This window comes from Phocoena sinus, chromosome 4, assembly GCF_008692025.1.
Source record: "Phocoena sinus isolate mPhoSin1 chromosome 4, mPhoSin1.pri, whole genome shotgun sequence".
In the NCBI taxonomy this organism is placed as follows: domain Eukaryota; kingdom Metazoa; phylum Chordata; class Mammalia; order Artiodactyla; family Phocoenidae; genus Phocoena; species Phocoena sinus.
The window spans coordinates 133,924,311-133,935,618 of NC_045766.1; the positions used below are offsets into that span (position 1 = coordinate 133,924,311).

General features: G+C 58.3%; 1 protein-coding gene across 1 annotated transcript; it reads left to right on the top strand.

Annotated features, from left to right (window-relative positions):
* Positions 1-7,293: 7,293 nt before the first annotated feature.
* Positions 7,294-9,925, top strand: OLIG2 (oligodendrocyte transcription factor 2). Its single transcript, XM_032631267.1, has 2 exons — positions 7,294-7,377; positions 8,155-9,925. Exon 2 carries the CDS (start codon positions 8,224-8,226, stop codon positions 9,193-9,195), a length of 972 nt encoding a protein of 323 aa, XP_032487158.1. The 5' UTR covers positions 7,294-7,377; positions 8,155-8,223; the 3' UTR covers positions 9,196-9,925.
* The last annotated feature ends 1,383 nt before the right edge of the window (positions 9,926-11,308 follow it).

The following is an 11,308-nucleotide window of genomic DNA, read 5'->3' on the forward strand; positions in this document are numbered from 1 at the left end:
ACTTTCCAGGCTTTATCAGGCAGCAACCCTGACCCCATGGTCCTCCCACCACAAGGGCACACACATTGGAAACCTGTTTTCAGGGTTTCTGGCTTTGACGGGCTTTTCAGGGCTGGACAGGCAAAGGAGGGAAGGATCCACAGGGAATAGACTGGTGCGGGCCTATACTGTTAAAGGGGTCAGGTGGATCTTGTATTGTGGAAAGATGTCCAAGAGATGCTAAGAAATGAAAGAACCAGGTTACAAAGCCTGTATACAGTCTGGAAGGACTTCACCAAAACCTTTGACAGTGACTTGTTCTGGAGGAGAAGAGTTGGGCTAATGGTGACTTTTGCTTTCTCTTATTTCAAAGGTTTTGTTTTGTTTGTTTACAATTGGGCATGCATCTTTTTTTTTTTTTTAATGCTTACTGAATTTTCTTTGACAGATAGTCGAGGGAGTGGGAGCAAGGACTATTGAAAAGCTGGGGAGAGGTTGTGGAATCTTCAGGAAATAGCCTTGTCAGCCCCAGAAAGGGTCTGTGTCTGGAACTGGAAGCCCCAGGGACCCTGGCGAGAGGAGCATACCTGAGGGTGAGCCCCCCCCCCCCAAAGACTGAAAACTGCCTCTCAAACCCCAATGTGCCCATGAATCACCTGGAGACCTTGGTTAATTTAGATTCTGTCTCACTGGGCCTGGATGCGCTGGCGACTCTGCGTTTCTAATGAGTTTCCCTGCAGCCCTGATGCTGCGGGTCCCAGACCACAAGAGACTGGAGAGAGGTGGGCACGTGTGCGCACGGAGTCCCCCTGAGGTTCCCGGCTGTCGGGAGCCCGGCAAGACTCATTTTAATAACGGGGGTGAGGGCGCTCGGGGTAGGGGGAATGTCAGCCAAACGCACTGGAGGAGAATGAGAAAGAAGGATAAAGGAGAGGGGGAGAGACTCACAGAGGCGAGAGGAAGAGAGTGGAAAGGCAAAGAGGAAAGGGAGAAGCAGGAGACCTTGCCCAGCTCCAGTCTTTCCCGCCGCCTTCTTCAAGCCCGAGGCCATGCGCGCAGTGCAGAGCGCCCGGGGCTCTCGGCGGGCGCTGCCCGCTGCCCCCATCATCCCCGCCCCCGCCTGCGGCGGAAGTTGCGGCCATCGGACCTGAGCTGTGGCCAGTTTGCGGCGCCCACGCGGCGCGGTCCCGGCTTCCCGGTGCGCTCGGCAGCCCTGCGCAGCCCGGGGCTCGGGCCGGGGAGACGAGGCTGCGGAGTCCCTCGCCGGTTGCGCGTCCGGGCTGACCCTGGGGAGGGCACCGGGCGCCGGAGGGCCCTGCCCGGGTCCCCGGCCGCGCCGTTGCCCCGCGATGGGGACGCCCTCGTCTCCTCTCGCCCGGCGCGCCTCTCCCTTCCCGCTGTGTCCTCGCGCGGCTTGAAGCCCGTGGGCAGCGGCCTGAGCCCATCTCCGTCCGGGGGGCCCGCACGTTATAAGACGACCTGTTTGCCTTGAAGGTGGGGTGGGGGAGGGATCTGTCACCCTGCCTCCACATGACAGGGAGTGACACACGTGGTCCTCATCCGGCAGTTTTGAATTTGGTTTAACAAGAGGGCAATGTTGTACCCCTGACGCTGAATTATTTTTGTCTTTTGTGGTATGTGGAAACTCCAGGAAAACTCTTTGGATGTAACTGTCTTACCACCAGCGCTTACTTCTATTTATTAAGCCCTGCTGGGGCCTCTCCCTGCTCTGGGTCCCCCGGGGATGCAAAGTGAGTTGGGGCACAGTGAGGACCCTCAGGGACCTCCCCTGCAGCAAGGGAGCCAGACCCTCACAACAGAGCAAGGTGGACCCTGACGGGGAGCAGGGAAAGCTCTGGGTGCTATAGTGTCTCAAGAAGGAGGTGATCCCTGAAAGGCTAGTACAAGACCGGATGGACCGGAGGAAGGGCAGGAGGGAGCACGTGAAGATGAGGAAAGAGCAGAGCCCATCAGGTACTCCGGGTCCTGAGAAATGGAAGGTGGAAGGGGAGAGGCGTATTTGCACGTGTGTGCATTCCAAAGTATTCACCAAGCACCCTCCAAGTGTCAGGTCCTGTGCTAGGCGATGGGGCCAGGGATGACCTGGACCACTCTGGTCACTGAGTCTCACAGGGAAGACAAAGTATTTGTTTGCAGAGTTCTGCCTTCCAAGGGGGACAGGATGAGCAGCCGGTGGAGGCCGGGTGGACCCGGCAGTTGGCGTCAAAAGGCTCTGGACCTGATCCTTAAGGCAACAACGGGGAGATGCCATGCTGCTACATTTTCCAATATAACAAGGCAGGCCATCCATCCAGTGCTCAGAGCAGGCGTTCACCCCTCTGTATGTGGAAGTAAGAGGCTCCACGCCCTCCACGCCTGCAGCTCCCCAGCCGGACCACATGGGGTAGGGGAACGCATGGATTTCCTGTCCCATCTCCGGAAACTGGCCTCTCAGACGTGTCATCTGTAGCCTGGAAGTGTCTCTCCCACACTCAGAAACCTGTTCCTTCTTCTAATGGAAGGTCTTAACCCCAGGCAGGGTCAGGGGCTTCCTGGTCCCCTTTGTGCATGCCATCCTATACTCGAGTGGAGCGTACCCCACCTCAGGACTCGCTCTCCAGATTCATCTCTCTGTTCACCCTGATCCCTCATCTTCCAGATTAATCTCAATGTGGGGAGGGTGTAGTGGCCTAGTATCTCAGGGATGGCGGGAGAGAGTGGATGGAGGTGTCGGATTAAGCCGCTGAGGCCCTAGGACTTGGGATCTTGTGGGCGGAGTTTGAACTCAGCCCCTTCCCTGATCTTCAGTCTTCAGTATCTTCAGCTGTAAAATGCGAACAATGTGCCTTCTTCTTAAGACCAAGGGGCTTTTGCAGAACGTGGGTAAGATAACAGTTTGTAAGGTGAGATCAATAAAAGTTAGTTCTGGGTCATTCCTTGGTCCGATCCCAACTTCATTCCACTGCGAACTTGGGGGGCATGTTAACTTCAATGGCAGGGATCCTTAGGAGCAGGTGACAGTCATGGGCTTGATGGGGGGCGGGTGATCCAGATGCAGGGATTGACTGGAGAGAAGGGCTTTTAGTTTGGGGGGGGTTGTCTGCTTTTTTGTTTGTTGTTTCCCTTTAGGTGACACCTAAGCGTGAACCAAGCCAGGGCGGGGGTCCTTTCGCGGTCACAAGTATTAGCAGAATAAAGAAGTCACAAAGGAAGGATATTATTCAACCCTCTCATCCCCTTCTCAAATCTCACAGCAGGCACACCCTTAGAGGCCACAAGTAGCTTCTAGAAACTCATTTTAGGAATGAGAGCCTGAGGCCAAGAGCAGACAACCTGAGATCCCTAAGTTTTGGATGCCCACCACCTCACTGGCTCCATCACCATGCTGCCTTCCAGGACCTGCCCCTCTGCTCAGGGACCTTGAACAAATGGCCACACTCCTCTGAGGGTCAGTTTCCCCATCTGTAAAATGGGAGTAAGTAATACCTCCCTCCTAGGTCAGGGAGAGATGAAATGAGATGAAGTCTGTCCAGACCCACTAGGCACAGCTTAGGTCACCTCTAAGTGGTCATTAGGTGGAAGTCACTACCCCTGTCATTCTAAATGCTCCCATATCCCCAGCAATCCAGATTACAGACCTCCTGGTTTACTGTGTAGACCGAAGAAATACACACGCACCTTCCACCACATTTACATGAACTTTACCAGTTTGGTTTCACACCAGCCCACGTGCATATTTGCACGTGTGTGCATTCCAGAGTATTTACCAAGCACCCTCCACGTGTCAGGTCCTGTGCTAGGCGCTGGGGCCGGGGATGACCCGGACCACTCCGGTCACTGAGTCTCACAGGGAAGACAAAGTATTTGTTTGCAGAGCTCTGCCTTCCAAGCGGTCTGATCGCTCACGTTTGGACGCCAAACGCTAGCATTCCGCTTCCCTTCTGGTTTCCGAACCAGGAGCGATGGCTGCAATCTTTTTTCTTTTCTTTCCGGGAGTCTCGCCTCCCACCACCAGCCCCGGACCGCCCTGCGAAAGGACGCCGCTCTCCTTGGCACCCGGGCTGAGACGCTGCCTGAATGTGCGCAGGAACTCGGAGAAGGGAAAGGCGAGAACAGGAAAGAAAGGCCCGGGAGGAACCCTGGAAGAAGTGGGAGGTCTGCGCCTTTGGAGCCCCGCGCCAGCCCGCCCCGGCCCGTTTGGCACCAGCTCTTCCCGGGCCGCCAGGCGGCTGAGCAAAGGCCGGCCTGACACTCACCCGGCCTTTTGTGGGAGGGAAACACAAAGGAGAGGGAAAAACACGTCTTCCGTTTTGACGGAGGAGGCCGACAGCTCCCGGACGCCTGGACCAGCCAGGAACTCCCGGAGCCGGGCCCATTAGCCTCGGCAAGTGAGCACTCAATTTCGCGGGAAGGGGCTGAGGCCCAGCTGCGTGCGCGGGTGGGAACCGCGGTGCCCGGGACACTCCCAGGACGCGCACACCAGGCGCCGGGCGCAAGACCTGGACAAGTGCCGGGCCGCCTCGAGGACCCACAAGAGAGCAAGCGCCACTGGCCGAGCTCTACTTTCTGATTATTCCTGGAGGGGGTAGGAGGACTGTCGGAGACGGAGCGAGAAGTGTTCAGCAAACTACTTGCCCAAGGGCTAAAGAAGCCCAGGGGACACAGTCCGCTCCCACCTCCCGAGCAACTCTCTGGAGACTGGAGGATGTTGGGGAAAGGTGCCCGGAGAAGGGGCCCGCAGCCTCGAGCTGCCAGCCCGAGCTCCGGAAGTGGGGAGTGAGAATCGCAAGGTGCCGCTGCACCGCCTCCGAACAGCCACCACTGCCTCGGCTCGGTGGCGCGGCGCTGGGGCCCGGAGCGTCCTTACGCGCGTCCACGCGGGAACCTGGCCAGTAAGCCAGCTCTCCTGCCTCCGGACTGTGCCTTCCCAGGCTCGGAACCCGCGCCGTGCCAGGAGGGCCCCCGCCCCCGCCGCCCCCCCCCCCCCCGCCATCTTCGCCCCAGCTTCCGACTCCAGGCTTTGGAACAAGCGCGTAAAGAACCGCGCGTTCTCGCGGACCGCGCAGGGTGCAGGACGGCCGCCGGTGGCTAAAGCAACAAAAGGAACGGGGGCTCCAGGACACGTGCCGCCGGCTGGACTAACCTCAGCGGCTGCAACCCAGGCACGCACTCGTTGCGCCTGCTGGTGTTTATTAGATACACTGGCGTACTCACAAGTCCACGCCCCGGTTGGTGGCCCAGAGCTCACAGCCCCACGAATGTCCTCACCGTCGGTGGCCGGGGGAAGCCCAAGGAATGACCCGCAAATACCTGGGCTCTGCCAGCTCCCCACCCCCGCTCCCTGCGTTCTTCTAAGTGCCAGACTCGCCTAACTGAACGGTGCTGGGTCATCCTCCGTGACCGGTGGACGACACATCTCCACGCTTCAGTTCTTCATGTTTTAAATACATTTTTAACGGATGGCTGCAGAGCCAGCTGGGAAACGCGCAGGTTGAAAAATAATTCCCCAGAAGGCACGAGCTGGGGCATGGGGGAGAGCCTGCTTGGCTTTCTAGTGGAGACGGGGCTGGAAGACTTATCCAGAAACTGGGAGCAATAATATGGGTTTCTTTTTGTATTTGTTTATTTTGTACCTTTCCTACTTGAAGGCGAATTATTCGCTAAGTTTGTTTGCCTTTTTTTTTTTTTAAGCTGTACATGCAAGTTAAAAGTTCCCAAATAACGGAGGTAACCAGAGGCCGGTAACACTCCCTGGGAGAGAGGGCTGAGGTGCGTTTGTGTGTCTGCAGTATAAAGGGTTAGGGTCCTGGATCTGAAGAAACAAACCTCTGTACTTGAAATGTACGGGTGTGAGAAATTCAACTAGCGAAAATGTCTGAGGTTAGGGAGACGGCGGCCGCCTCTACTATAAAGGAACCACCAATGCTCGCATCTGCAGTACAGGCAGGGCTGCGCTGTAAAGGGTTGGCTTTTTTTTTTTTTTTTTTCCTGTAGGCTTGCTACAGACAGTCTCTTGATTTTCCCATCTGTAAAATGGGTGGAGGCGCCAGTACCACATGGAACTACCTCAATTAGGCGCTTCTCCAGATCGGGTTGAATTCCTCACGGTCAAGGATTTCCAGGTTTGGGAGCTAGGCTGCGATGGGTAAAACGTGATCCACCGCGGCCGCAAGCGGTTGGATCTTTCTGTCTGGCCCACGGTGCGGAGAGGTCTTCGCCCAGGCTTGAGGCTTCTTTTTACAGACAAAACAGCTTTGTCCCCTACCCCATGGCGTGGTGACCACCACAAAGATGGTGCAGAAAATACCGTCACCTGGTTCCCGTGCTGTGAGGGGATGCTTAACTCTGAGCTCGACTCTCCCCTTGTGTTAGCGTGGTTGCTATGCGGAAATACCTCGTCCCTGTGTCTACACCACCGTCAACTTTATGAAGAGTGTGATTTTTTTCAAAACACCGTTCTGGAGTCTGTCCCCTCTTTTCTTCCCAGCCTTCTTCCTCGCAAGGCGCTGCACCCAGCTGGGGGCGCTACTGGCCGCCGGCCGAGCTGCGGCAGCCACCACCTCTTAGAGGCGCGCTTAGAGTGCGAGGAAAGTAGGAGGTTTGAGCCTGGTTATCTTGTACGTTTGCAGCTCAAAATGCCCACGTGTTGATGAAACCCATGAGGTGGGAACAGGTGGCGAGAACACACACACACACACACACACAGAGAGAGAGAGAGAGAGAGAGAGAGAGAGAGAGAGAGAGAGAGAGAGAGAGAGAGAGAGAGAGAGAAAGGGCGGAGACTCCAGCCCCAGCTCCTGGGTCGCCAGGGTTATCCGCGCGAATCCCCAAGATTCGAGCGCCTTGTGTATCAGGTTAGTTTGTGCGCAGAGCCCCCATCCCGTCCCATCCCATCTCCCAGCCTGACTTTGTGTTCCTGTATTTTAACAGAAATTTGACCATGTTCCCTCCTCTCTCCCTCGGTCCCAACCGCTGCCCTCTGCACTTCCCCCGCGAGCCCGCCCTCCGCCTCCCCTTAGCCTCTCACACGCCCCCTCGGGGTCCTTGCTCCAGTCCCTCCCCAAGAATCTCCCGGCCGCGGGCGCCCATTGGCTGTGCGCGGGGAGGAGGCGTGTGCCCGGCCCGGCGAGTTTCATTGAGCGGAATTAGCCCCGATGACATCAGCTTCCCAGCCCCCCGGGCCGGCCCAGCTCATTGGCGCGGTGGCCCCTCCAGGACCTGCACTTTGTTCCCCGCCCCCGCCGCGGCCACCGCCGCCGTCGCCGCTGCCACCGGGTTATAAAAAGCCTCCGAGCCGGGAAAGGTGCGGATGCTTATTATAGACCGACGCGACATCAGCGCCTTGGGCCGCTTCTCTGCTGCAGCTTTTGGGAACGAGCTCCTCTAATTGCATCCACAGTAAGTGTCCCCGCCCCCCAGCAACTCCAGCCGACATCCCAGGGACAGACGCCCCTCACTTCGGCTGCGACCCGGGAAGCTCCGTTAAAGGGGACGCAGATCCCTCCCCTGCCCGCCTGTTCTGAGCGGCTTCGCTGCTCTGACCCTTCCCACAGTGACCGCAGCACACCTTTCGCCCAAAAGCGAGAAGTCGGGGCAACAATAGCTTCTTCCGCCCAAGTCCCGGTCAGCTGGCGAGCCCCCGGCTGGCCCCGGAGACAGCGCGTGGAATCTGGGCCCGGCGCGGGCGCTGGGTGCCGGCCTGTGAGCGTGTGTGTGCTGCGCGCTGTCGATGGAGATACGGTGGATGCGTTTGAGGAACCAAATAAATACTTCTCTATTTAGATCTCCACCTTCCCAAAGAAAAGCCCTCACTTGACACTCTTTCATTCCAGCCCTGGAGATCCTGCCTCCCCATTCCTAATAAAAGGCATAAAAACCCTGAAATGCCACCCTCACTGAGGGGCACCCCATCCTCCCTGGATTAAACCACCTGTGGATGAGAGCGGGGTGAGGTAGCAGGGAGGGAAAAAGAGATGACTTCAGCTCACCCGCACGCCGCAGGAAGGAAGGCCAGAGACAGCGAGGTGCACCAGAAGCGACCGGCCACACGCGCCTGCACCCCGCGCTGCGGTGCAGGCGGGAACAGCTTTTCTGTCTCACTGACCGAGTGCCTCTCGATCTCGGTCTCGTTTCTGATCTCTACCTCTCTCGTGTTTCTTCTCCTCTCCGCAGTAGGCGTCCGTGGAAGCTCTGAGGACCGAGGGAGGGAGGACCCTGCGAAAGCTGCGACTATCCCTCGGGGCCATGGACTCGGACGCCAGCCTGGTGTCTAGCCGCCCGTCGTCGCCAGAGCCTGATGACCTTTTCCTGCCCGCCCGGAGCAAGAGCAGTGGGGGCAGCGGCTTCACGGGGGGCACCGTGTCCTCGTCCACGCCTAGCGACTGCCCGCCAGAGCGGAGCGCCGAGCTGCGCGGAGCCATGGGCGCGGCGGGCGCGCACCCGGGGGACAAGCTGGGCGGCGGTGGCTTCAAGTCATCCTCGTCCAGCACCTCGTCGTCCACGTCGTCAGCGGCCGCGTCGTCCACTAAGAAGGACAAGAAACAGATGACTGAGCCCGAGCTGCAGCAGCTACGCCTCAAGATCAACAGCCGCGAGCGCAAGCGGATGCACGACCTCAACATCGCCATGGACGGGCTGCGCGAGGTCATGCCGTACGCGCACGGCCCGTCGGTGCGCAAGCTCTCCAAAATCGCCACGCTGCTGCTGGCGCGCAACTACATCCTCATGCTCACCAACTCGCTGGAGGAGATGAAGCGACTGGTGAGCGAGATCTACGGCGGCCACCACGCCGGCTTCCACCCATCGGCCTGCGGCGGCCTGGCGCACTCAGCGCCCCTGCCCGCCGCCACCGCGCACCCCGCGGCTGCCGCCCACGCGGCGCACCACCCGGCGGTGCACCACCCCATCTTGCCGCCGGCCGCTGCGGCCGCCGCCGCCGCTGCAGCCGCCGCCGCGGTGTCCAGCGCCTCCCTGCCCGGCTCCGGCCTGTCGTCGGTCGGCTCCATTCGGCCCCCTCACGGCCTGCTCAAGTCTCCGTCGGCGGCGGCGGCAGCCCCGCTGGGGGGCGCGGGCGGCAGCAGCGGGGGCGGCGGCGGCTTCCAGCACTGGGGCGGCATGCCTTGCCCCTGCAGCATGTGCCAGGTGCCGCCCCCGCACCACCACGTGTCGGCCATGGGCGCCGGCAGTCTGCCGCGCCTAACCTCCGACGCCAAGTGAGCTTGGCCGGTGCAGGCGCGTTCTGGCGAGCGCGGCGGGAGGGGGCGGGTGGGGGGCGGAGGCTGCGCGGAAGCAAGGACTGGCCGGCGCTGGGCCCTGGGAGCTCGGTTCCAAGGAGGAGCGCGGCACCGTGGGCTGGGGTTGGGGGCAATGGTGAGGACGCAGCACCCAGGAACGGAAGCAGTGGAGGCGCGCACTGCACAGTGGGGAGTGACAGGGGCATTTGCTCCGGGACCTGGTTCAACCCCCTCTGGCTTTAAACAGCGCTGCTCGGGTAGACACCGTTTTATATGAAGGCACAGCTACGTGCGTCCCTTCCTCCAAACCCCCCTTCCCCCGAAAAAGAGGTGATTCTAAAAACTGTAGTTTCCCTGAGAACTTGGCCTCACACGGCCGGGGCAGCCCTTGGTTATACCGGGGAGGAAAGGAGGGAGGGGAGCGTTGGAGACTTCCTTTCCTGCCTACTCTCTGGGCGGGAAGGAGACTCTCAGCCACACTCCAGAAGCGGCTGTCCGGGCCTTGCCCTCACGGGTCGTCCCTGGCCCAGGGCCAGGGGTACCAGTTGGTCAGAAGCTGGTATTTGGTACCAGAAGCACTTACGGTCGTGTCCAATCTCCATATGTGGATAAACCCACAGCTGTCTCAGAACTGTTACCGTTCCTCCCTGTCGCTCCTATTGGTTTGGGGGCTTGTGGCTTTCTAATAAAATCTGTCGATGTTCCTTTTTCAACAGTATGATATGAGCAAGCTTTATAGACGATCAGAATAGAACCACTCGTGGATTGGAATAACCTAAAACTGTCGACTTCAGGTGTGGGTGTTTTTTTAGTTACTTTAAAGTAGAATCTCCCTCCCTTCCCGTTCTTTCCATCTCTGAGCACAAAGTGATTTGATTTCTTACCTGACTGGGAGCAGTCATTTCGGTACCCGAGGGTTTGACAGAACTCAAAGGATGTTGCTGTGCATATAGTTTTGGTTATTTGGGGAGTTCTGTTGGCTTTTTAGTTTTTTCTTTCTTGGATGTGTAAATATCAATAACGAGGTAAGTGAGTGCTGCGGAGCTGTTTGCTCACGTGACTGCCAGTCCTACCCCCTCACCCCCCAGTCTAAGCCGGGTCTCTTCTATATTGGTTTCTTTTTGCCAGTTTAACACAAATGACAAACTCCTCCGTGCTTCCTGTCTCCCGCAAACCGCCTGGGCGCTACCGGAGTTGCAATATGGGCTTCACGGCGTCCGCACGTAACATCCCGCCTCTGATCGCTGCCCCTGGCAGAGACTGTATCATCTGTTTTATTTTTGTAAAAAGAAAAAAGTGCTAAATAATATTTATTACTTGTTTGGTTGCAAAAAAATGAAATAAATGATCGAGTGTTGAGATTTTAAATAAAATTTAAAGTAAGTCCGGTGTTTTCCAGCCTTGTGGGTGGGAGGAGGTGCGGGGAGCCGCCTGGGGAAGGGGGTGCAGGATTCCATCCCTTTGGGCCGGATTTGGGGACCGTTCTGCTGGTTTTGCCCTGGAGAAAGATAAAAGGGTTGTTTGCCTATTTTCCTCCCCCGTAACAAACATACTCACATTCTCTTTAAAACACGTTCTGAGCACATCCTCCGGGTGCCTCTCACAACTCACTTGTTTTTATTTTTATTTTCTAACGCCTAATCCGGAACTCCTCTTCCCTTTGGTCGAGGATTATGTTAATTGAAAGTGAAAATTTCCCTCCCTGCTCGAGGAACTTTGGGCCTCTGGAGTGAGGCCCGTGCCTTTGACTGGGGGGTCCGGGCGCTCAGGTCTCCTGCCCTGCCGCGATTCCATTTGCTCTCTGCTGAGAGGCGGTCGCCCACCCGCATCCAGCTCGGGGCTTCAGCTGAGGACCGGCCACGTGAGGCCACCCCCGCGACCGGCATCGCCACGGTGTTCCCGGCAGAGCGCTGCGGGAGCGTTTGGCGCAGGATCCGCTAACCCTTCACTCCCTTCCCTGCGCTGTGCACGACCCTGCCCCGGCGCCCACCCCGGCCTTGAACTGCAATATGTCAGGTGCTGGGAACTGCCCGCGGGGAGCGAGACTGTTGCGAGACGCGCTTTGGCCTCGTGCTCTTCCTCCAGGGCCTCCTCTG